Source organism: Scleropages formosus, chromosome 21 (assembly GCF_900964775.1).
Source record: "Scleropages formosus chromosome 21, fSclFor1.1, whole genome shotgun sequence".
NCBI classification, from domain to species: Eukaryota; Metazoa; Chordata; class Actinopteri; order Osteoglossiformes; family Osteoglossidae; genus Scleropages; species Scleropages formosus.
This window is the reverse complement of record NC_041826.1, coordinates 6,508,530-6,533,630: the sequence shown is the minus strand read 5'-3', so window position 1 is coordinate 6,533,630 and position 25,101 is coordinate 6,508,530. Positions and strand designations below refer to the sequence as shown.

Genomic DNA, 25,101 nt, shown 5'->3' with positions numbered 1-25,101 from the left:
CACAACACTTCATTCCGTTTTCAGCAACGCTGTTCAACTGCTGCTCTTTGGTAGCAAACACTTAAGAAAAGGTACAGCTTTGGTGAAATCTGCCACTGCTTCTGGGACCACGTCGAGCATGAGCCCATGAGCCAGCAGTTCTCTAACGTTGCTGTAGGAGCACAAACTAAAAAGCAAAACTTGGTTGATTTTGTCTTCATCTGTATATTAACATAAATGCACTTTTATCTTTGAAGATTCACCACCCAGGATCTAATTGTTGACTTGATTTATGAAACAAGGACAAAAGGCTCAAGGCTGAGAAGCGGCGACATAGAGGACGGGAGTGTGTGGGCTCCACCTCTCACCTTCTCCCCCAGTGGTCCAGGAAGACCCAGCTCACCTGGATCACCCTGCAAGAGAGAACAGATTTTAACCTCAGGGCACCAGGAATGATTAATGCTCCCGAGATAACAAGATTCTTTAAGCAAGGAGCCTTGGAATTTAAGGGGCGTTTTTGCTATGAAATGCTTTGTGGTTCCTTACTTTTTCTCCTTTTGTTCCAGGTAGGCCTGGAAGCCCATCTTTACCTGATGGGCCAGGGGGTCCCTAAACAATACAGAAATATAAGAGCAGTGCGAAATTATACTGTAATGTTCACAGTCTAACTGTAGTAACGAGAGGTCCATATTACAGCGGCAGAACTGTGTTTGAGCATCGCCTGCAATCCCACGAGCCCCTACCTGTTTGCCAGGGGCCCCATCCTTTCCCGGAGGTCCGGTTGCTCCAGACGACCCTGCAGTGCTGACTGACCCTGGGGGACCTGGAGGCCCAGGTGGTCCAGGAGGACCTGGCAAACCCTATCATAAGCGACAGAACAACATTCCGCATTTTATCTGGCTGATTCAAATGATGAGACCGACTTGTGTTCTGTACTGCTGTTTGGTCCATGAGTTCAACGCACTGAGTGCAAATTTAAAAAATGTTAGTCAAAATGTATTCAGAGCTCTGCTTGACTTCATATGAATGGTAATAAATGGATATGAAGTTTCTTTTTCTGATACATGAAATTCACAATCTGTTGGAGTTCATTTATTCCAAAAGGAGTAAAAAAATGTATAGAAAATGTGAAATCTGGGAAGTCTAATTTACCACTGAAATCATACACCCACGTGTGTAAGAAGTCATGTAAAATTGACTATAACAAGCAGGCTCGAAAAGTGTGTGTGCTCTTATACTGGAAACAGATAATGACCCGAATGAAATGTATTCAAACCTACCCGTAAACTTTCCAAATCTAGTAAACCGGATCCCTCCATGTCCACAAAGGTCTTAAAATGAAGAATAGGGACAGTGAGACACTTACTAGCAATATGTGTGGATGACATCGTAACAAGTGTGGATGGCATCATGCATGAACACATCATTCAAAGTATCCGTACGTCTTAAAAATACACGTAATCGGACACAAAGCTCTACTAAACATGACGTTGATGGCCTTCGGGAGAAACTCTGGATGTAGATTCACCTGCTTGTCTGATCGGAATGAGCCTGGGGGGCCAGGGGGCCCTGGTGGTCCCCTGGGGCCAGGTTGTCCCTCTCCAGGGTCACCCTAAAAGTGAAGGACACAAACGAAAAGCCCCATGGGCGAAGAATGCCATGACACGTTGAAATTGCAGGAAACACACGGCTCTGTGAAGAACGCCTTGATCGTGATGATGCTTCTACATCAATCCTTACCTTCTCGCCTTTGGCTCCAGGTTCTCCTGAGGTGCCTGGAAAACCCGGGGGTCCAACAGGACCCTGTTGATAGAACAGAGAAATGTGTAACAGCGAAGACCCCCGCAAGATGTAAAACATTGCTATTTTACAGGCTGCCATGAGTAAAAGCGAGGTAATCGACTTACTGCAGTGCCATCTTCACCAGGATCACCCTACGAACGAGAACGCGGACCACAGAACATACTGTTTATATGATCTCGTACTTTCAGCTCTAACACGATGCTGCATTTTCACAAGAATCACAGTAAATTCACTGGATTTTCATGACACGTGACCCCATTCTTTTAAGCAACGTGAAACAGAGTCACAAAAACTCGTGAGACATCTTTTAAGAAATCAATACTGCTCAACAGATGGAGGGATTCTCCATCAACATTTAGTCATCACTCTGTCCCCTTAAAGTATATCGGTAAATCGATGCTGACTGTGTTTCACGTATTTATTTACAGATGTATTCTTTTTTAAATCTAACATATATATGTTGTGGTTTTGGTCAGTTATTTGTTTGCAGTTTGTCATTTGCTTATTGTGTAAGATTGTGAAAGTGCTCTGATTCGGTCTTCAGGCTCGAGCTCTATATAAGAATAAGTTATACTGTGTTGCGCCACATTGTATAGTATTTTAGGCATAAAATAACCTTTAATATTCCATGCTATTTATATATTTTTTTTTTCTATATCAAGTAAACAACAAATGGACCATTTCAGCTGAGAAATGCATCTCAATAGGTAGATGTGCAATGTAAACGATGAATACGATGATGGCCAAGATGAAGATCCTATGAGACAAATTTGTCACTTACCGGTTCTCCATCGGCTCCCGGGGGTCCAAGAGGGCCGGGTGGCCCAGCAGGACCCGGTGGTCCCCTTGGTCCCGTCACCTGCTGCACCACCGAGCCGTCCCCACGCTTCAAAACCTCAGTTCCAGAACCCGGGGGCCCAGGTGGACCCGGGAGCCCGGGTGGCCCGGGTGGCCCACGGTCACCTTTGGCACCAGGATATCCAAAACCAGCATTTCCCTGTGGATGAGAGCAACAGCAGCGTTCTAAGAATAGCGCCCCTAGCTGGATGCTACAGCTAATTTGGTACATAAAAAAATTCTGAGATCACTTTGTGTCGTGATTTTAGCCCAGTTTAGTCGTCCCCGGTTTTAGAAATGAGGCTGGACAGCCTGTCGGTATAGAGACGGCAGCAGAGGTGTGTTCCTCCAGTTCGCATCCCTCTCGATGCACCATCTTATTCATACTGTATGTCACATCATGTCATTTTGGAGCAGTACAGTAAGGACCAAGTGGAGGAAGAGGACAGCTCTTAACCACCCTCCCAGCAAGCAATTCAAAGGTAGCAGACAGATTATTGTGAGACAGCAGAAGACTGCAGCCAACAAAGAGATAATCTCATATTTTTTGCTCCCTCACCATTTTTATTTTTTTTTTTACATTCCAGATAGATTTCCAGTTTAAATAAGCAAATAGCACGATTCAAATTTAAATCACAGTCATTCTGTAAGCAGGCAGAGTCTATCTCTGGGGATGCCCATTAATGAAATTTTTCTATTTTTAGCAGGTATCAAAGAGAGATTTTGAGAAAATTTGGTGTTCACAAAGATTTTTCATTATTGACGACATGAGTCTATGACCAAGTACCTGCAAAGAAATAATAAGATGTTTATTTACATAATTCAATCTGTAACGTTCTTGCTTTTTTCTTCACTACAGACATCTTATAAAATGCTAAAAAAAAATTTTTGGATTTTTAAAAATTAACCATAACACTGTCAGAATTAATGAAGATGACCAGTCACACGTAAAGTGAAAAGTTAAAACTATTTTAAACATTAAGCTACAACAAAAAGCATCTTAAAAATGTTTCTGAGAACCATTTAACCATTTTCACTATTTTAAATCAATGACTGGAATGTATAAAATATTAAAAATTACAGTAATTCAGCATATTGTGTCAACTGTTGATTAATAATAATATGTACCTTCATTCCTTTCTCTCCAGGGTCACCCTGAAAAACATGCTACAAGTTATAATCCACGTCATTCTTCATTCTCTAAGAACTTTGTCACACATAACTGGTTTTCCTACGCAGAGACAAAAGAAAAATTTTCGGGAAATTCCTCAACATTCTCTAATATCACTTTCCACACTGTATAGCTCTCGTTAAAAACAGCTCCACCTGTCTGCAAAGCATCATTATTCTTAATCATCATCAATAAATCATAAATGCATGCACCATAGGTGTGCTACTTCTAACTGAAATGCAGGTTTAATTTACAACCAAAGTGATTTCCTTGCACAATAAGTTGAGTAGAGGTCCATGTGGAGGACGGCACGTGCCGTACATGTCGTAGGTATGTCCTTGCATACAGGTGGCAAACAAACTTCTTACCTTTTCTCCGTGGGGTACACCTTGCAACCCAAGGCCGGCGCCCACGTTCGGCCCTGAATCTCCCTTTGCTCCTGCAGGACCCCTGTCCCCTTTAGTGCCCTTCTCCCCTTGGTCCCCCTTCTCTCCTTTGGAGACAGTGGGCCCTGGAAAAGAGAGCAAAGTAGAGGTTTCCATACTGCCCCACAATGATCATTCACCTTAGCTGACATCATAACCCTTCCGCACTTCATTCCACTCCAGCTTGTGCTGAGAAATGTTTCCAGGGCTTTCTTAGTGGGCTGGGGTGGCTCCCGGTCACAGGGTACTGACACCCAAACGCACCCACATAACCCGGCTACCCTTGCCCCTCACCTTCATCCTGCACAGGCTCATCCCGTGGTCAGCTGTCCCACACAGGTCACCTACTGCAACACTCGGATGGGGGGCTCAGAAAGCAACACCTACAGCCACAAACCCCGTCGTGTCCCCTGGAGACCAACCTTGCGGACCTTGCGCTCCGGGCCTGGACTCCACAGACTCCAAGCGAGTTTCTTCAACTAAAGCAAAGGAAACTAGAACTCTAATCTCTGCTAAACATAGTCAATATTTTTTATCTACATGGGTAATTTTTCATAATGTCTGTGCACATAAACAGTTCTGAGTAAAAGCAGATACATTTCATTGCACTGCGAAATTTTACAGTGCTTGATCTCAGTGCAAACAGTAAATGACAAAAGGCCACTGATAACACAATAACACATCTGATTAATGCAGCATGTAATATAATAATATGTTAATATTAATATATAGTATGTTAATATATTAATGTATTTCATAATACAATAATATGTTAATAAAATTAAATTAAAATGTTTGTGTGCCTTCACAAAAAAAAAAAAAAAATTGTAGGAAGCTGATCAGGATTTGTCTATCCTGAGTTTTATGCACCTACTAGAGCGATGAACATTGGTGCATTTGATGGAAAGTAACAAACTGGGTTTACTTAAGAAACAAATAGTCTGCAACTATGTCTCTTTCTCGTAATGTTATGCACAAATTGTATTTCTCTGAGATGTACGTAGCTTTGGAGAAAAGCCTCTGCTAAATGAATAAATGTAAATATAAATATAATAATTGTTGTAAACTGTGACATGGAAATACTACTTCTGTCCAACAGAGGGAGCTGTCTCTCAAGTAATAATACATACTCATTTATTTATAATTGGATATTAGATATACATATATGTTGCTAAGCTATAGAGCTGTTTCAAACAGCCCTGTAGCAAACAGCAATAACCATATATACAAATGATACATAAATTATATATTATATGAGCATATATAGCTGAGCTATAGCCATGTGTATATATTGCTGAGTTATAGAGCTGTCTCACAAGCAACAATAACATATACAAATTACATTTATAGGTATATACACACATTTAAGACACACACACATATACAGGTATAATGTATAAAAAAATTGATATAATTTCAATGTTTCAATATTTCATGTGCCCTTCAGTGTCATGTTAAAATTTAAAAAAATAAGTAAATGATAAACTCCCATTGCAATATTTGATTGCATGGGACCTCACAAACTCAACAAACCCGATGCACTGAACCCGCTCAACACCCTAAACCCACTCAACGCGCTCAATGTACTCAACGCACTAACCTGCCGGTCGCTCTGCTGCCACAGTGGAGAAAGGCTTGGAGGTCACGGGAGGCTGCTGAATGGGACGTAGCGATGGAGGCTTTGCCTGTAGAGACACACAGACAGGAGGCCCAGAGTTCCCAATTGTGCAGCTGGGAGAAAAACCATCAGTCCAGAGCCTTTAACCACAAATGTAAAACACACACTATAGGGAGGAAGAATATGATACGCATAGTTCCAAATATCTTGAGGTCTCATGATCTAAAAGATTACACAACTTGTTTCGCTCTTTTATTTGCATGGTAATTTACTATGTACTTCTACCACCCACTGAGACTTTTACGAAAAATTTTTTGTTGACAGCAGGTATTTGTCACAGTTAAGAAGAGCAGGGCCAGGGTTGTAGGCTATACAATTCTCCATATGGACCTTTTGATGTTACCGAATGGAGAAACACCTTGATGGAAATATCTCATACGCAAATTTAGTAAAACATGTCAAAAACGGTACTAAAAAAATCCTGTGTGTGCAGAGTACTGTATGAGATGAAGTGTGTGCACTCTGCAGAGGCATCGCTGGGCTCCCCAGTAATGGTGTGAAGCATGTCTTCGCAATCTCTAATGCATTCGTGTGTCTCCTCGCCGTGGGAGGAATGTGGATGAAACACACACACACACACACACACATAGGCACAGACATACACAAACTCATGTACTGAACATGGCTTTAAAGATCTCAACGAAACCTGCAGACCTGCTCGCTAGAGCTAAAGCGATGTCACTGTCACCATCACAGTTGGACACATGAAATGCAAGAGTTCCCGTATTTGAACGGAAAACGGTTTCCCGGAGCTGCCCACCGTACTCGGATACTGCAACTTTCACTGTTCCTCAGGTGAAAACCATGACTTGAAGCAGGACTTTGCAGAAATGAGAAGGTAAAACAGCGATTTTGTAGTATGTTTATTCCACTGTGCCATAGCCCTCAAGTTCATTTTTACATTAAGTCCTTGAACGGCTCACAAAACTAAAGTAAAAACCTCTCTCTAAACACTCAGCTGTGCCGGGATGTCTGCAAGCTGTCTCGAACATTTAGTCCAAATATTGTCTTAAGAATAAAACCACTTGAGGACAGAAAAAGTCTTTTAATCTTTTCCACCACAAAATTATGGATTTAAATCTGAATATGTCAAAAGCCTAAATTATCCTTTGTATTACTATACCATAGTAAGCATGAACCCAACATTGAAAAATGGCACAAATGGTTGTTTCACCTCTGAAATCGCTGTGATATTGATGTTAAGTTGCGACATGTAGTGATAAATATAGATAATTTGTAGCTAAAAGGATCCTCCCAGAGTATGAGCGCAAGCCAGGTTTTTAGAAAGCAGGATTTATTTGGGGTACACACTAAATGCATTACAGGAGATGACAAGGAGCGTGAAACTCCAAAGGGAAGCAGTCGTTACTGAGAGTTTTGTCATGTCGGGCCTTAACCCTAATGGAAAAATGGCTAAACACAGTAAATGACCCTGAAAGTCAGAAGCTTCAGATCATGTGGTCGACTCCTCCACTGCAAACGGGGCGAGCTGGGCAGCCATGTGTAGGTGTGTGGTGGGCCTCTCTATATCGTTGTAGGATCTGTCGAGAGTCTGATGGACTTCCTGGAGTCCCATGTGGCCCACCTGAGGGTTCGACAAGTATCGGGCTGCCACGTTCGATGAAGTGAGACAGCGTTCAGGTATGGTGTGTAAAACTCAACAGGAGGACTTCTAACGAAGAGGGACGATACCGTTACAGTGCGACGTCTGTCCTCTCCCTGGCCGCTGTCTTCATAGCCACTTCCGTAATCTCCAGAGGCCTGAGGGAGAGGAGATATGAAGCTGAGCGCTGTGGTCATGTCTGCTTAAAAAAAAACCAAGCACATGTGATCATTTGGGGAGGGATGCACAAAACCTCGTATTTTTCATAACCTCGTATATCAAAATGTAAAATACAGAAGAAGTGAATGACACCATTCATTTGTACACCTTGGATAGGGCACCAGTCCATCCAACGCAAAACAACATTCTCACTCGCTCACTTTCGGCAACTGCTTGTTTTGAACTTCATATCCTGTTTAATAATGAGTATGCATTACAGAAAAATCTGTATTTTGATTTTTTGATGTTACAAAACTGAGTCAAACGTTACATACCATCTGAAAAAATACTGGAATACAGATGTATTTCATTTACAGACTTTTTATTGGACATTTATGAAGCACATGGTATTACTGGGAATGCGATCTGAGGAATCTAAATAACACAATGTTAACTTCAACCGAGAAAGGTTGAAAACGGCAAAAAAAATGAGAGGCGGTCAACAGGCATATTTAGGCAATAACTGGTAGAATGCAAACTCTCCAGTGAACTTTGGAAAAACCCCACAGAGGCAATTTACTACTCTTCTGTGGAAGGCCAGGTACTCACTGGTTAAAGTGCAGTAACATCAAACTGACCGACCCAACAGAAGTTAGTGATTAAGTGTTTTCCGCTCAGCTCAGCATGTAGAGGATCAGTGATGAAACATTAACTCTGTCGCATCATATGCCATCTGCAGCGTATACACAATTACACATCGCCTGAACCGCTTGTCCCATACGGGGTCGCGGGGAACCGGAGCCTAACCCGGCAACTCAGGGCGTAAGGCTGGAGGGGGAGGGGACACACCCAGGACAGGACACCAGTCCATTGCAAGGCACCCCAAGCGGGACTCGAACCCCAGACCCACACAAGCAGGACCCAGTCCAACACACTGTGCCACCACGCTCCCCCATACACAACTATGTTTTATAAAAATTCAAGAGAAAAGAATGAGCACCATGAGTAATTCACACGATCATGGGCACAACAGCAGGAGCATGGATATGAAAAATGGACCATGAGATTGCAAAGGGAACAGGCCTAACCACTGTAGTACCTACTGTCACAATCAAATGCGTGTATTGACCGCTTTTCACCGCTTTCGTCCCCTTTCATGGTGGGGACCACTGCGAAACTGACCTTTGGAAGTGTTAACCCTGGGCCTCGTGTGCCAGATGGACCACCTCTGTCACAACACTAAGGATGACTGGTGTGGGGATAATGAGTGCGGTAACCCAGTGATGATGCAGTGTACCTTATGAACACAGGAAACGACCGGTTAGGTTGAACGAATGTCACTCACTGCGTCCGAGTCATCTTCTTCCTCCTCACAGTAGCGCTCAGCCGCTCGGGAGTCGCCCACCACCTTCAGGTCTCCAATGACACCCTGAGACACACATATGATAACACATGCAAATTTGGATGACAGTTTTAACCCATTCTGATGAATTATGTTAGTAAACATTAGAACTGATATCCTCAGTAATTACCAGGACCAATAAGTGCCACCTCTAATCCCCTGTCAATTAATTGCAAATTTTCAGCAAAGGCTTTTTAATGGCTTCATTGAGAGACACTACCTCACATCCCAGAGAGTCAAGGCATGACAACCCTACACACAGCAGATGCTTTATTTTCTCTATGAATGGACAGCCCCTAGGAGAGATGGGGCACCGGTGAGCCCCGCAACCCTGATCAGAGGCGATACGGCCTGTCACTCACGTGGCCACCAAAATCTAGCAACACTTATAACCCCATGACGACCACCGCTGACTCACTTTGAATCCTGTTTCTCACTGAAGAATTTTAATTCATATTAATTCATGCAATCACTCTAATGTCTACGGGTATTGTAATGGTTGCTGAGGATTTCTGAAAACAGCACATAAAGGCATAAGAATGTGTGGCACAGCACGGAGAATGTCCTCAGAGTTCAAAACACAAGTCAGTAAAAATGGTCAAAAACTGTGTCCAGCCAAACAATAAATTGTCCTTTTCTGGACCATTATGTTTAGCTCATTGTGAAATAACTCATCTGAAAAATCACTGCTTTTGTCCTTGCAAAGACCACTATGGTAAATCAAACTTGAACATTTTTAAAGATGCACTCTATACAAGTACCTAAATTTAAAGTAGGTTATTTTTTTATGTCCCCCTGATAACAACACCATTTACCACTCTGTATTGTACATATTTTTCGGTGGTAGTAATGAAGTCCACAAAGGAAACATCAGTGCCCAGTGCAGCAGTTTCCCTTCTTATGTGAGTGACAGGTACTAGAGCATTCCACAGTTACAGTGTCTGCAAACACCTTTCAGTCGTTTCAACTTCCTTGAAGAGCGGGCTGGGGGGAGAGAAAAAAACACTGCCGTGTTGTGACAACACAGCTCAAAGGGACGTCTGACCTCTCAGGTGGTCAGACCCTACAACCCCAAGACCTCAAGACTAGTTCTTGAGGCCTTGACTCAGAAAAAAATCTGAAGGCTTAGTGAAGGACATGCACTGTTCATTTAGGGAGAAGTAGAGAGCAGGTAAAACACTGCATGGTGACACAATGTGTGTCCGAACAGGGTTCTCGAAACATACCTGAAAGCGACGGCAGTTTCGCATGCAATGCAATACACATTTTAGCCCAATACTTCGCTTTTAGTGCCTCTTGCACCCAAACAATGTTCAAGTATAATGGAGCAGCGATCCTAAACTAACGTTCCCCCATCAGTAAAATCACCTGCTTTACTCCTCCACCCATTCTATCCTGAACCTTTGTTTAGTTATCTCAGTCGCTCAAAGTCAGACTTCATTTAAAAATCAGAGGGGAGCCTAAACAAATCAGCCGACAAACACAGGAGAGATGGTCAGCGGGAGATAATTTTCTCCGACTGGTTATCCTCAGCAATTAATTCTCATGCCCCCATAGAGGGGAAGATGTCTGCTTTCAGTGCCTATGTGTGTTTTGATTTACGGCAGGCCAATTTAATGAATCAAATCACAGGCAAATTATCCAACCAAAGCCTCATATGTTTCACTTTCGCTCCTTAAAGCATGACATTCATTTGAGCCCATGGTTGCATCAAGACTCGTCCTCAATGTCCAGTGTATTTCTAAACAGTGATATAAACAGCGGCATAAAAATATCTGCCATGTCTGAAATCCAAAATGTATGGATGAGTGACCCAGTGTAAATAGTGTATCTAGCAGTGTAAGTCACCACGGTGAATAAGGTGTGTGGGCTGGAAACACTACATAGTATCCATTGTAAGTTGCTTTGGAGAAGAACGTCTGCTAAGTAAATGAATGTAAATGTAAAACATATGCATTTATCTACAATTAGCATGCTACTCGGTAAGGGTGTCATTGACATGCACGTACACCTACTCATATTGATTATACTCAATTTCTACCAGCATTAAAATGTCTTTTGTGATTGAACCTCCTGTTATGTTCACAGGGATACATCAATGCTTTCATGATGCATTTCCGTATCAACATTCTGCTTCATTCATAAAGTAATAAAGCATAACAAACATCACAGCTACATCTGGCATCTTTTGGACATTTTGATCAAATAGGCTTGTTATGTATTTTAAGCAGCATATCTCATTACGAACAGCACATTAAACGTGGACTCAAGACCAACGTGAAACCTGTATAAAACTAGCAGTTTAGACCCCGCAAACATCATTAAAACCACAGAGCTATGCGACTAGCTGGGTACGTTCTGAATATCTACATGGGCGCTAATTTATTTTAAACATCTCCACATAACATTAACTCAACTATATTCTTCATATTAACAATTCTTGGCTTACATTTGCAGTTACATATTCCCCAAAGTGAAGTACAACTCAAACATTGTGCACTTCACCGACAGACGAGGGACCCAGGTGCGTGGTTTTGTTTGTGTTGATATGGCTGCTATAGGTATGTGCTGGAAACCATTTTTAAGCACACAAATCAAGCACGTTCAGCAAACTGATGGAACGGATTCATACCAGAAACTTGTCTGGGTCTGCCCCTCCAGCCTGGCCCACGAACAAGCCTGTTCCGGCCTCAAGGTCCATGTTGTCGGGTGAACGCTCAAAGCGCATCACCTGAGGCTCCCCATCGCAATTCATGTAAAAAGTGACCTGGTCCTCAAACACAGCGATGGAAAAGCGAGTCCAGACGTTGACCAAGGAAGACACACTGAAACTGGCTGCTTCGTAGGAGGTGTCTGAATCTGGCTCCGTGTAGTAGAAGATGACCTTCTGTTTTCCGCCTTGCACGGCTGACAGCTTGACAGCAACATACATGACCTTCTGGTTTGGATCGGTAATAGAGAATATAACGCCAGCCTTGGGAGATGTTGGCTGCAGGTGGAAGAGGAGAGAAAAGTGGCGGAAAAAGGGGCTGCGGAAGTGGGCACGTGCCAGTTGGCCCGTGTTGGCATCCGGGCCGAACACATAGCCAGGGCTGTTGTCCGGGCTGTAGACCTGGGTGATCTCATCTGGCGGTGGGTCTCCAATCATTTGCAGGAGGGACACAACATTATCATCTGTATAAGGAAGACAGAAAGACATTATTACTCGGGGCACACATTCTAGATGCAACATCAGCTTTAGAGTCAGCAGAGCAACATCAGCTTAGGACGCACCTTCTACTAGTCAGCTTCTCCTATTACCCATCCAGTTGGAATTAAAACATCTAAATGGGTGAGGAAGAGAGTCCGTGTACGTTGTGATCATTCGTTTTTTGATTTGAAATTGAAAAACAAAATGCAAATTACGATACCTTTGTTCATTTTGGGTTTTAAAAACGAAAAATAAATTATGTTATTAAACTATTAACTACGTTGAAAAACCATTTTTTTGGTCAAAATGTAAAATATTTAAATTATGCCTCATTTATGTTTCTTCCCATATTATCTTTTGACTGAGTTATTTTGTTTTGTGGTATTCTTACAACCTGGATGTAAATTAATTGAAACTGCTCATAATCCATCAGTGGTTTCATCAAACATGCTGCCTTCGCTCCGAGTTGTTCATGGGTTATTATGGATCACTACATGCTTTTCGAAAGCAGCAAGACAGTGACAGTAAGGGAGGATGACATGTCCACCGAGAAAATCGGCAGGATTTTTCAGGCGCTACTTCTTAAGAATCTTATTACTGATTAATCAAAGGTGTTAAAAGCACCCTGATGTTCTGGTTCCAGTTCTAGGTTAGGCTACTTGTTAACTGGAAATATTGTGCACTTAGGGCATTCATCATATTTGGTATTGTGGGATTTTGATTTCTACAATTTGTATGATTACACAAAAAGAGAAAATTAATAAACAAGTCCTTTTCTTTTTTTGTGTGTGTGCTCAGAAAGAATTAAAAGTGTTTTTTTCTCATTTTTCTGCTTTCAATATTAAATCAAAAAACGAATGAAGGCATCTTAATTTGTATTTAGTTCAAATCAAGAAACGAATGAACGCAACATACACGGACCAAAGAGATTATGTTAAGTGGCGTGATATGAACAAATTAAAAAGTCATGGCTGCCTTTGGAATGCATCTCAGGATGTAGTATTCTGAACATATCACCTGCTCCACAGTGATCTACTGAAAAACTCAACTGTAAGGTATCTCCAGGATCACAAAATGATAAGTAAACTATATAAAAATAAAAGCTATGTTTAAAAATCAATTACTGTCCAGTTATGGCAGGTCTTTGGACAACAAATGTAAAAAGAAATAAAATGGAGAATTTACCACCATCTGCCAGTAAGATGAAACTAGATTCCTTTATCATTCATTGATTCAGTCGTTCTTTCATTCATTCATTCATTCATTCATTCATTATCACTACCTACTTGCCTACTGCAAGGTTGTGGTAGATCCTATCCCAGATGCACAGAACATGAGACAGGGTATGCCCTAATTGGGTTGCTAGTCCATCAGAGGGCAATCACACACACTCATTCCCTCATACATGCACATACTAAAGGGCATTTTAGGGTGACCAGTTCAAGTGAAACATGTATTTGAATTGCAGGAGGAAACGAGAGAACCTGAGGGAAACCCACATGAACACTATCAAGTCTGTCTTAAAAACCTCTGGCCAAACTCAGAAAACGAGACCTTCACTGTGCCAATACCCTCACCCTCACTGCACTTTACCAGTTCCTGTGCTACAGTTCCTCTGTTGGGAGTCTCAAGACTTGAAATATAATTTGATGGAGCACCCTGTTTTTGTCCAAAGCACGAGAGCTGTAGCCAAAACCAAAAACACTTCAGAAACACCTTCTTTCAGAGTGGCCATTTAAAGTGTATATTCAACAAGACTGTAGTCTTTGAAGGATCCTTGAGAGACTTGTACTGAAATTCTTGTGCCGACACGCTCACTATTTCCGAAATAACGTTCAAAGATGCTGCTGTGGTCTTTATACATCATCGCACTCTCCATGGGGGGTTCGACAGTCAAAACACACGAGACGCCCCACTGAACACAAGGTCTTCAGTCTCTTCCCCAGCCACCTCAGAGCATGTGATGAACAGGGAGAGCATGTGATGCCAAGACATGCACGGGGCTCTTTTTTGAGTCAAGCCTTCTGCATTTCAATCATACACATACTCCACCACAAAATCTCAACATTGCGCAAATGATTACTTCATTTTCAGGTTCCTGATCTACGTATATGTCCCACGATATGATATGATACATGATAAATGTACAGAAACAAAGGAATGGAAATCAGTGCCTTGACGCTTGCTTGAAAAAACTGCAAAGTGATTAAGTATTGCCTTTTTTGATTGATTGTGCTACATACATTTTCTCTGTTAAACGCTCTGCGGCAACGTTTTGGGAAAGGGTGCTATACAAAAGAAATGCAGCAAAAAAGATAGAAAAGCATTCCTAAAAAAAGTAGGGCATTATAGTCATTGTTTCATATGAGCCTACGGTTTAGCAGCTTCTGGAGTCTCAGTCTTCGGACTGGTGCTTCCTTGACAACATGTAATTAATCTCTCATGTGCAATACTTACATCTGTTTGGATAATATGTGACTAGGATATCCTCAGGCAGCATGGGTCTGTTTTTGTGAAAGGCCAGTGGTATCAGAAAGACACTCTCTCCCCTGCATTATCTGGAGCTCAGGAGCTTGTAAACAAAGACTTAATCATTCCATTTGGTTTGATTTTTCGTCAGCAGTTTGAACAGATTTTTTTAATAATCGGCTATAAGTCTGCATGTATTTGTCAATAAACAACACTTCCATTAATTCCCTAACAAATTAGACCTGATCCTGGACAGTGGGTGAAAATGTGGGACAGATCTGTCAGTCCCACACATTAACCTGCTTTTGATACATTTACATTTTTTCATAGCTGAAACTTTCCTAATGAACTGTCCCAAACGACTTACAATGTAAAGCTACTTACAGTTATTTGCCCATTTACATATTACCCACTTACAGTTATTTACCACCCAGCCTTTAGATTTACAAAACACTGCTTGTACCCTGGCATTATGTACAGCCTCTTTGCACATCCCATGCCTTCGAGCACAAGTGCTCTTCAGTGCAAAGTCAACCTCTTATGTGTTCCAGATGGTGACCCTCTCCTCTGCTCCCTGCCAAGGAAGCTGGAAGCAGCTGTACCCTCCACCATGCCTCAGCCGGGCCGCTCAAATAGCTGCCACCTGCAGGCATCCTCACTATGCAGGAGAGAAGCATGGCCCTGCAGAGCAAAACGACCCTTCCTATAATTATCTGCAACAGCAATGTCATTTAAGTCACCTTGAGAACAGACAATGGGGGTGTAGGGGCATGGTGGCACAGCAGGTTTGGCTGGGTCCTGCTCTCTGGTGGGTCTGGGGTTCGAGTCCTGCTTGGGGTGCCTTGTGATGGACTGGCGTCCCGTCCTGGGTGTGTTCCCTCCCCCTTGCGCCCTGTGTTGCTGGGTTAGGCTCTGGTTTGCCGCAACCCCACTTGGGACAAGCAGTTGTAGCCATTGTGTGTGTGTGTGTGTGTGTGTGTGAGAACATACAGTCCAAGGGCGTGCAGGACCCCAGCAACACTGTAACCATGGACAGAGTGAAATCCTTTTGAGGATAACAAATGGATAGCTTTTGGTTCCTAGACAAGAAGAAGGAATCGTACTTTCATACTGCAATGGTTCAACCCTTAACACCACTGCAATCACTCACTGACTTTATAATACAAATGTCTTTGTCGCTTTGGGGCAAATCGGCTGAGTGGACGAAAGGATCACCTTGAATGCACCAAAGGAAAGGTTTGCAGAAGGGCGGCATGTCAGTGTCTTTAATAATTAAAGACTGCCCAGACGGGACTGAGCGGTTAAATTGGAATATCTGTTCATGCAATGAGGCTCATTACATATTAACCTCTGACAGCAGCACAAGAGATCCAGCTCAGTCAAACCCGACACCATCTCTGAGTGCCTGGACAGAGTTTGCCATACTGGTCCTTTCAGTTGCCTCACTTTGTTCTTACAGCCACAAAAAGTCCTTTGAGTCCTTTTGTGTAAGCAGCCAAGGGAATAAGAGTCAGAACAAAAATGTGGAAATAGTTAAATACGCTTCAGGATACCGTGTACGTGAGAAAATGTCTTTTTTTCTTATTTTACACAGTGTACATTAAGTCAAATCCACCAAGGCTCAGAAGCCTCTGTCGTTAAAAATTATTTTTAAAAAAATGCCAGCTGAGGACTTTCCCCATAGCTACAGTGGGAAACAAAGTAAAACATGGGACTCCTGGTAATTGCCACAATTTATACTCTCATACTGCAAGTAAGTAGTCAGGAATTTGGTTTTTAGAACAAGCAGTAAAAAATTAAAGGAAAACAGCAATACATGGATGTTTCCATTTTTGGCAGACTAGCAGAATATCCTTTCAGCGTATAACTGAGCGCATGCAAAACACACATCACTTTCTCCTAACCTCTAATATCAGGAGGGCCAAGAACATGACTGCAATTTTCAGACCTTTAGGCAGAAAAAGCTAAAAGCCAAAACTTTTGTTGCCCATAATATAGTACAGAGGAGCAGTAGGTAGCATAGAAGTTGAAGTTGCCATCTGTCAAATCCCACCTCTTGTTATACTCAACTCTTTTACATAGCACTTGCCCATAGATGTTCAAGTTAAAAAAAAAATAAACAGTACCCTCCTGTATGAATGTAAGTACCATAAGATTAACTGTAAGTAGAATAAGGTTACAAGTTAGGAGAAAAGCATCAGCTAATTGTAAACGTGTTAAAAAACCTGAACATGTACATCTCCGACGTTTCTTTGTTTTTTTTGGAAACATTGGGTTAACAATTAACAACATTATATGAAACTGTTACAAAGCAGGTCAGACATGGTAAATCTTTCCAGCAATTCTTTATTCCTGTCCTTTTATTCCCCGCACCTTGCAATAAATCTTTACTTGGCATAGTGCGGGGAGTTTTGCTGTAGCTCAATGCAAAGTCCGGTGTGACGACACACACTCAACGACCATGAAAGTTTTAGAAAGAAGCTCATGGACATCATGGCCACTCTCTTGAGATGTGACAGTGTGCTCAACGCGCTGCAAGGACACAGCTGTAATGAACACCCGGCAACGTGTGTGTGTGTGTGTGTGCCTGAGGACTGCTTTCAGATGAATCCTCCAAAGGCTGGGCCAAAGCAGTGCTACAGGGCTGCAAACCCAGAAGCTCCCAGAATATCTTTTCTCACCTGCAACGGACGGAGTGCAGCTGTACCAGCTGTGAATCCTCCCACACACACTACATGAATCCATCTGTGAACACTTCCAAATATTCTGTGATTTCAATAGGGGCAGCACGGTTGCGGCGTGTAAGGTCGTGTATAAGAACTGTGGAGGGGGGGACGGTAAAATCATTCTGTTTAAAAAAGCTTTCTGAAAGCTTGTATTAATGCCATTGCACTTGTCCACCAGCCCATGTCTTGGTATCTTCTCTGGATCTGTGTCTATCCACTCCCTTTATAGGTACAACAAAGCATTGGTCCAAGGCTAGAATATTTCATTACTCATACTTGTTATTGGACTGGCTGCCCTGCGATATAACTGATCCAAGACAGCAACACGTTTTTGGCAAAGGCACATTCTGCCCATAATTGGAAGGCCCTTAAAGTGTGTTTCCACTGGGAAACTGGTATATAGCAGTGCCAGCGGTACAGCTGTTTGCCTACACTACGTATCATCATTTAACCCCTCGAGAGATTTTGGGAAGCACTGCGAGTCACACAACAGATGGCGCAATGGATCTGAATTGAGACTCTCGTTGCAAAGAAAACATTTATTTTAATTAATTCAGCGGACACTTTTCTCCAAAGCAACACACACACACACACACGCACACACTGTCTGAGACCGCTTGTCCCACGTGGGGGTGCAGGGAGCCGGAGCCTAGCCCGGCACCACGGGAAGTAGGGCCGGAGGGGGATGGGACACACCCAGGACGGGATGCCAGTCTGTTGCAAGGCATCCCAAGCGGGACTTGAACCCCAGACCCACCAGAAAGCAAGACCCAGGCAAACCCAGTGTGCCACCACACCCCCCCTCCAAAGCAACATACAATGATTATTAACTAGTATTTAGGGGACACCTTTATCCATGGTGACTTACAGTACTGAATAGACTACACTAAACATCTCACACTCTTTGACCCAAGTGCAATGTAACACACACACACACACACACACACACACACACACACACACACACACACACACACACACACATTTTCAGAACCGCTCGTCCCATACGGGGTCGCGGGGAACCGGAGCCTACCCGGCAACACAGGGCGTAAGGCCGGAGGGGGAGGGGACACACCCAGGACGGGATGCTAGTCCGTCACAAGGCACCCCAAGTGGGACTTGAACCCCAGACCCACTACAGAGCAGGACTGTGGTCCAACCCACTGCGCCACCGCACCCCCGTAATACACACAATATGAGTAATTTTAGCATCGCCATTTCACCTAAACATTTATCCTTTTCACGACTTACAGTGTTAAGCTACCTGTAATGACCACAGGTGTGCAACTTTTTTCTTTACTGAAGCAATTTCAGGGTAGGTGCCTTACTCAGGGGTACTACAGCAGGGGGGGTCCAAAGTCTGCAGTGGTACCCTTTACATCACCTGCTGTCCCGTACCATATTTTTGGACTCTGGGAGGAAAAAGCAGCACCCGGAGGAAACCCACACAAGCATGGGGAGAACATGCAAAGTCCATACACACTGACGGGGGGGGGGGGGGGGTCAAAACTCTGTCAAGACGTACCATCCAGGTGCTGTGAAGCCCAAGCAGTGCTCACTGCACCTTCCACCCACCCACTGTAAGAGCTTCAAGACCAAGATCCACATAAAGTACAGCTGTGACTCTATTCAGCATCCATGAGACCTGTCATGTGGTTACACAACAGTATCTTTCACAAGCAGTTCTTCCTCCCGCTGTGACCCACATGACTAATTTTCAGCAGTCTGAAAGAAAGGGCAGTCGCACCCGCAGACATGTAAGGAAGCTGCGTGCCCTCGCCCCCTGACTCTGACCTGGGGCTGCTCTGTTCTCCTCCAGCGTGGAGTCACTCGAAAGCAGACTTGTTGTCGAGATCGCGCACATTAGCGGACTCTCGACCTCTCTTCCCACGCTGATGGACTCCGGTCGTGCCTTTTCCCATCACAGAAGGCCGGGCACCATGCCTCATCCTCATTGTTCATGGATGCTGTTATTAGGGCTGATGACAGATTCCCTCCTATGGGTAATGGCTGATACCAACCCATGGCAGATAAGGAACAACTTCAAGTGTTGGGGGAAATTTTCCATTCGCACACACATACTTCCACTGGAGTTGATGTTAGCTGTGTGCTTTGCTGCACATTTTCGAGTGTCCAGAGCTACTCAGGATTTAGGGATAAAGAGGCATGGCAAACAGAGACTATCTGCATCAAGAGCACCAGAACCTCTGGAAAATCACAACAGGTTCGAGCGTTACAGTTCAGCTGATACACTTATTGAATTAAGAGACGCAGGCTTGAGCTATATTGCAACCGAACTGCACTTAACAGCAGTGTTTGCTAAGGTGCAGAAACACCTTAGTTACTGGATTTTTACGGAATTTATGAAGGAGAGCTCGTTGCCGTGTTTTCCGAGACCACTTCTCAGATGTGCCGCACCCAGGGGGTTAAATCTTCAACAATGCCGGCTACGATCGCTTTGGACCCATCTCTCCGTGCCAAACAGCCGGGTACGTGACCTGTCACGTGACCCCAGTGCAGAGACGGCACAGAGTCGCCGTGGTTTCTGTCCACATTCACAGGACTGCTGCACTTGCCTGTGCATCATCACACTCACCACCCTTGGTGACATCGGGACTAGGAATTCACTGCAGACTGTCAGCACGATGACCGGCCCGAGCGATACAAGGTCTTAAAATAAACTTTCTTTGAAGCATGAAGACACGACACTGCAGAGAACAGAAGCTCTAGAGTCGATAAGCTGCGTCTGGATAACAGCGTCAGAAAGAATTGCACAGAAACAGCAGATCTGCATCAAATTCCATGCAAACTCCATCAATGAATTCTTCCACAATTCCCTTAATATCCATCTACACTAAAATACAGCCATGGATTGGCAACTTGGACTAATACTATGTGCAGCATCTCTGTTACATGAAAGAGAATGACTATATCTGATTTAGCACTAAAACAATACAAAGAAAAAATCTGCTGTTCTGCAGTTTTACCAAGTGAAAGTTATAACTCACAGTTATTACTTTTCTCAACATTCCCATGAGAATAATATTATCACAAAATAAAATTTTTCATTTATTAAAATGTGTTTCTTTCCTAAAGTACAGTGATATAGTGAGTAATATGCACTACGAGATGCATACAGAACAAGTCCTAATGCAATGCATTAATTTCAATATTTACTGTATAATGGAAAGAACTAATGTCCCAGAAGAACACTTAATATTCATCTCGAAGTGGCATGCAGGAAACTACTTGACTAAATTAGCTTCAGTCTGGATAGCTTCAGATTTCTCGTGATACATCCAAAAACTTTCTTTTTTTTGTGAGAATCTTGTATTTCTGGAAACTTGATACAAAGTACAAGTAGTATATTTTGAAAAAATATGGGGATGTGTGCTCTCCCCACTGCTCTTCTCCCTGTACAACAACGACTGCACCGCTAAAGACCCCTCTGTCAAGCTCCTGAAGTTCGCAGATGACACCACACTCATCGGCCTCATCCGGGATGGTGACGAGTCTGCTTACAGACAGGAGGTCCAAGAGCTGACTGTCTGGTGCAGTCATAACAACCTGGAGCTGAACACGCTCAAAACAGTGGAGATGATCGTAGACTTTAGGAGAAACACCTCAGCATTATCCCCACTCACCATCATGAACAGCACTGTGGCAACAGTGGAGTCATTCAGGTTCCTGGGTACCACCATCTCACAGGACCTGAAGTGGGAGCCCCACATAGACTCTATTGTGAAAAAGGCCTTGGCAGAGGTTGTACTTCCTTCGCCAGCTGAGGAAGTTCAACCTGCCACAGGAGCTACTGATGCAATTCTACTCCGCAGTCATTGAGTCCGTCCTCTGCACCTCTATAACTGTCTGGTTCGGCTCAGCTACGAAGTCAGACATCAGAAGACTGCAGCGGATAGTTCGGACTGCTGGAAGAATCATCGGCACATCCCGCCCAGCTCTCCAAGAACTGCACTCGTCCAGAGTCAGTAAAAGGGCTAGCAAAATCATTCTAGACCCCTCACATCCAGGCCACTTCCTCTTCGAACCCTTGCCATCTGGCCGGCGCTACAGAGCACTGAGCACCAGGACAGCCAGGCATAAGAAAAGTTTCTTTCCCCAAGCCATCTACCTCATGAACAGCTAAATCTCTCCCCTAGAGAGTTAACCAGTGCAATACATAATGCTATTTATATTTATAACTTTTTATCACATCATATCTCTTCTCACACTCCCTTGCATTTGTAACTAGTGACTATTTTTGTATATAATATTGGGTACTGTATATTTTTATATATTTTTCATCCCTTATTCACATACTCTATCTTCTCATCTATCTTGCCACTGTCATTCTATCTGTGCTGTGGAAGTTTCTGTCACCAAGACAAATTCCTTGTATGTGTGAACATACTTGGCAATAAAGCTCGTTCTGATTCTAAAAAAATCAGTATCTTCACTTTTGTCAGTGTTTGTACTGTAAACCATGCATTCATTTATTCATTATCAATAACTGTCAGTCTGCTCTCAATTCTAGAAGCACAGACTATGAGATAACCTGGGATGGGACCATTGGGTCCATTACTGCGGAACTGTAAAACAATATTTACATCAGGATTTTGAAATGTTATTAATGTTGTGGTCAGAGGCCCTGCATTTGGACTCAAGTGACTTGAAGGACCAGAAAAATCCAAGTTCAGATCCCACCTCTGGCTGTAGTAATCTTGAGCAAGGTACTTACTGTAAATAGCTCAGCTCTACAAACGTGTAAATGATTGCAAAAAGCTTCACACTAAGTTGCTTTGAAGAAAAGCATCCACAACAGCTCTAGTCTCTTAATTCTATACAGGACCTCAACCCTGACACCATACTGGTAACAACTTAACTAAAAACTGCCTTAAACTCCTTCAGGGCACTACAAAAAAGAAAAAAAAAAAAAACATTAGGTGTCAAAATGGAAAGCAACAGTAGTTACTTCACATTCTTCTGTTTCCTTTCCAAATTAGTTGCAAAAAAAAAGAAAAAAAAACTGTGTAACCTAAATCCTATTAAAATTTTTAATAAGTGTATTGCATATTTTAAATGACACTTAAGTGTAGAATTTTGATCATGCGTTCATATAATTTTTTGACAACGTCTAAAAGAACACTTGACATAATACAAGACAATGGATTATACACAACAAAAGGATGTGGCCATTAACGCTCCTCGTGCACACGGAGAGGACACTGGAGCCCAAACAGGGAAACAAGGCTTTGCATGCGTGCTCAAAATTCATGCCCACGTCTCTGAGCTCGTGCAGAGCAGTTACCCAGAAGTCAGTGCGTGACAATGGAAGAACGCTGTGATTAGGGCCAAAGTGGTCCCACACCACAATTTTTAACACCAACATGTGCTCCAGCCATAGCAAGCAAACTGTGCCATTGGGGTGAAATTTAGTAGTACATGTGCCCTCATTTCGAAAGCTGGGCGACAGACAGACAGTCGGGTTCAGAATGCGTACCAAAAGGCACTCATTCTAACTCGCATTTACCTTTCTGGTTACTAATTGACAAGCACTGATACCCACTGTCCTCCTCCTCAGGGAGAGTGTGGCAGGGTACTGGGAAGTGGCCTTCCTGCAGAAGCCCCCAGCAGCTGTCTCGCAGGAGCTCGCAGGAGCTACGGCAGGGCAGTTCTGGTGCCAGGCCTGGCAACCCACAGCGTGGCACCAGCAGCAGGCAGAGAAACCAATCCAAACTATGGTGGCAGCGTGACCTCAGGAGCCACTCCCACTCATCCAGGACCACCTGGACCTCCTCTACGCTGCTGTGGTTGAAGAAATTGGGCACCGCAAAGCTTTTCATGCCCTTCTGTGAGCAAAATGGCAAATTTGAGTCTAAGAGCAGACAACGGGGGGTCCCCAGATTGGGAGCATTGCTATTTACAAAAAACTGATCAGCTTCTTGAGGGATTAGTAAATCCCCTGAGACAGGTCTGTGAGTGCGTCCCATAACCTCATCATTAGTTTCATACATTTTATATTCGGTACTAAAGCTACCAGTCGAACTACTGTTGCTAAAAGTTATCTCCTCAGAGTTAAGAGAGACATTAAAGCTTTGGATCAACTGGTTGTCGGCTTGATTACCCATGAGGCCAGTACCATTCCCCCCAGCTGTCCTTAGGTCTTCTTTTGCCATTTCCAGCTTCACCATCTGTTTCCCAGCTTTTATGTTACTATTAGTCACAGCCTCTGTTGTAATGATGGAGATGAACATGCCCTCTTGAGTATCCCCCATGGAGGATCTAGATCCAGACCCATTCTCCTCCTCTGGAGATCTCCCTTTTTCAGATGTAGATACTCTAATCTGGTGTATTGATGTGCTGTTTTCTTGCACATCTCCTTTGGTTCTCATCTCCAACAGCCTGGAAGTGCCATTTCTGCTGTTGTTCATCAGATGCTCAGCCTTATTTGAAGATGAAGTTGGTGCTGCAGTAGTGAGGTTGGGTGCTTCCGTTTCTGGATCCCGGTCCCATGTTTCCACAATCTTTTGAATCTCACTGGTCACAGTTATGATTTCTTCTCCTACCCCAGCAACATTCTCATCCGGTGTTACTTCTGTAGGAACAGATGTTCCGGACTTTCCCCTGTTTACAGACGGTGTCTCCTTGGCAGGCAAGCTCCAGGACCAGAGCCAAGTATCCACTTGCCCAAAAGAAAGTGCCAGCAGGAAGAATAGGCCCAGCCAGTGTCCCATCTTAGGTATAGTGCTCACTGGTGATCATTCAGCAGTGTATTAGAGACCCCAAGCACTCACTGGCATCCCTGCTGCCACAGCTCTGTATGCGTTTCCTCTTCCAGATCCCTGCAGAAGCCCCTCACAACCGGCAAGCAAGACAGTAAAAGCTTAAAGGAGTGGCTTTCTCAGGGTGAAACCGGGGGAGGTAATAAAACTTCTCCCTCCACACTCTTGGCCCCTCCCAGTCTTCCTCCCACAGACCCTCCTCTAGTGCGTATCTTACAAATTTTAGAAGTACTGCTGCTGATAAATCCTCTACATGTAAGTGCAGGTTCCTTTAACGATTTCACGTCACCAAGATTTATAATGGACTTGCAGCATTTATACTGGCGTGTTTCACTCATATACTGTAGAATTGATGTCACAGTGCTGTAAAACCTATGGATGTGTGAGAAGAGAGAAACAGAACATAAAGCAAGTCATTGCTTTAATTTCTCTCTCCCTCTGTGTAATTTCACCCCAAAACACTATTAGACATTCAATATTACAAGCAAATTACAGAATACCTTCTCTGCCTTGAGCATGTTTCATTTTTCCAGCATTTTTCCAGTGACTATAAATCATCATCTTCAGAAGTACTTTGCAATTAGCTTTCTTGTGGCCCCACCCTCACACTCTGCCTTCCTGTTATGTGACAATAAAGCTCCTCACTTTCAGGCACACACTGGTTCAGAACAACAGAGAGGGAGACTGATGGCTTCCAAACTGCAAAAAAAGTAATCAGGACAGGAGAAGACTATGAATAAACACACTTTGAAATAAATGACTTGTGGGTGAATGTAGAGGGGGTGCGGTGGCACAGCAGGTTTGGCCAGAGCCTGCTTTGTGGTGGGTCTGGGGTTCAAGTCCTGCTTGGGGTGCCCTGTAGCAGAGTGGCGTCCCCTCC

At 43.4% G+C, this 25,101-nt stretch overlaps 1 protein-coding gene across 1 annotated transcript in view; it reads right to left on the bottom strand.

The window, feature by feature from the left end:
• The window catches only part of LOC108924245 (collagen alpha-1(XVIII) chain-like), a 33,033-nt gene extending 8,860 nt beyond the window's left edge, over positions 1-24,173 (bottom strand). The window contains exons 1-16 of the mRNA XM_018735479.2: positions 23,564-24,173; positions 11,690-12,231; positions 9,001-9,084; positions 7,586-7,654; positions 5,816-5,900; positions 4,638-4,694; positions 4,159-4,301; positions 3,748-3,774; positions 2,564-2,779; positions 1,887-1,913; positions 1,720-1,782; positions 1,508-1,591; positions 1,260-1,310; positions 723-839; positions 526-588; positions 348-392 (exon numbers count right to left, since the gene is read on the bottom strand). Of these exons, the coding sequence (XP_018590995.2) occupies positions 348-392; positions 526-588; positions 723-839; positions 1,260-1,310; positions 1,508-1,591; positions 1,720-1,782; positions 1,887-1,913; positions 2,564-2,779; positions 3,748-3,774; positions 4,159-4,301; positions 4,638-4,694; positions 5,816-5,900; positions 7,586-7,654; positions 9,001-9,084; positions 11,690-12,231; positions 23,564-24,173 (2,283 nt within the window). The remainder of the gene's footprint in view (positions 1-347; positions 393-525; positions 589-722; positions 840-1,259; positions 1,311-1,507; positions 1,592-1,719; positions 1,783-1,886; positions 1,914-2,563; positions 2,780-3,747; positions 3,775-4,158; positions 4,302-4,637; positions 4,695-5,815; positions 5,901-7,585; positions 7,655-9,000; positions 9,085-11,689; positions 12,232-23,563) is intronic.
• Positions 24,174-25,101: the final 928 nt, after the last annotated feature.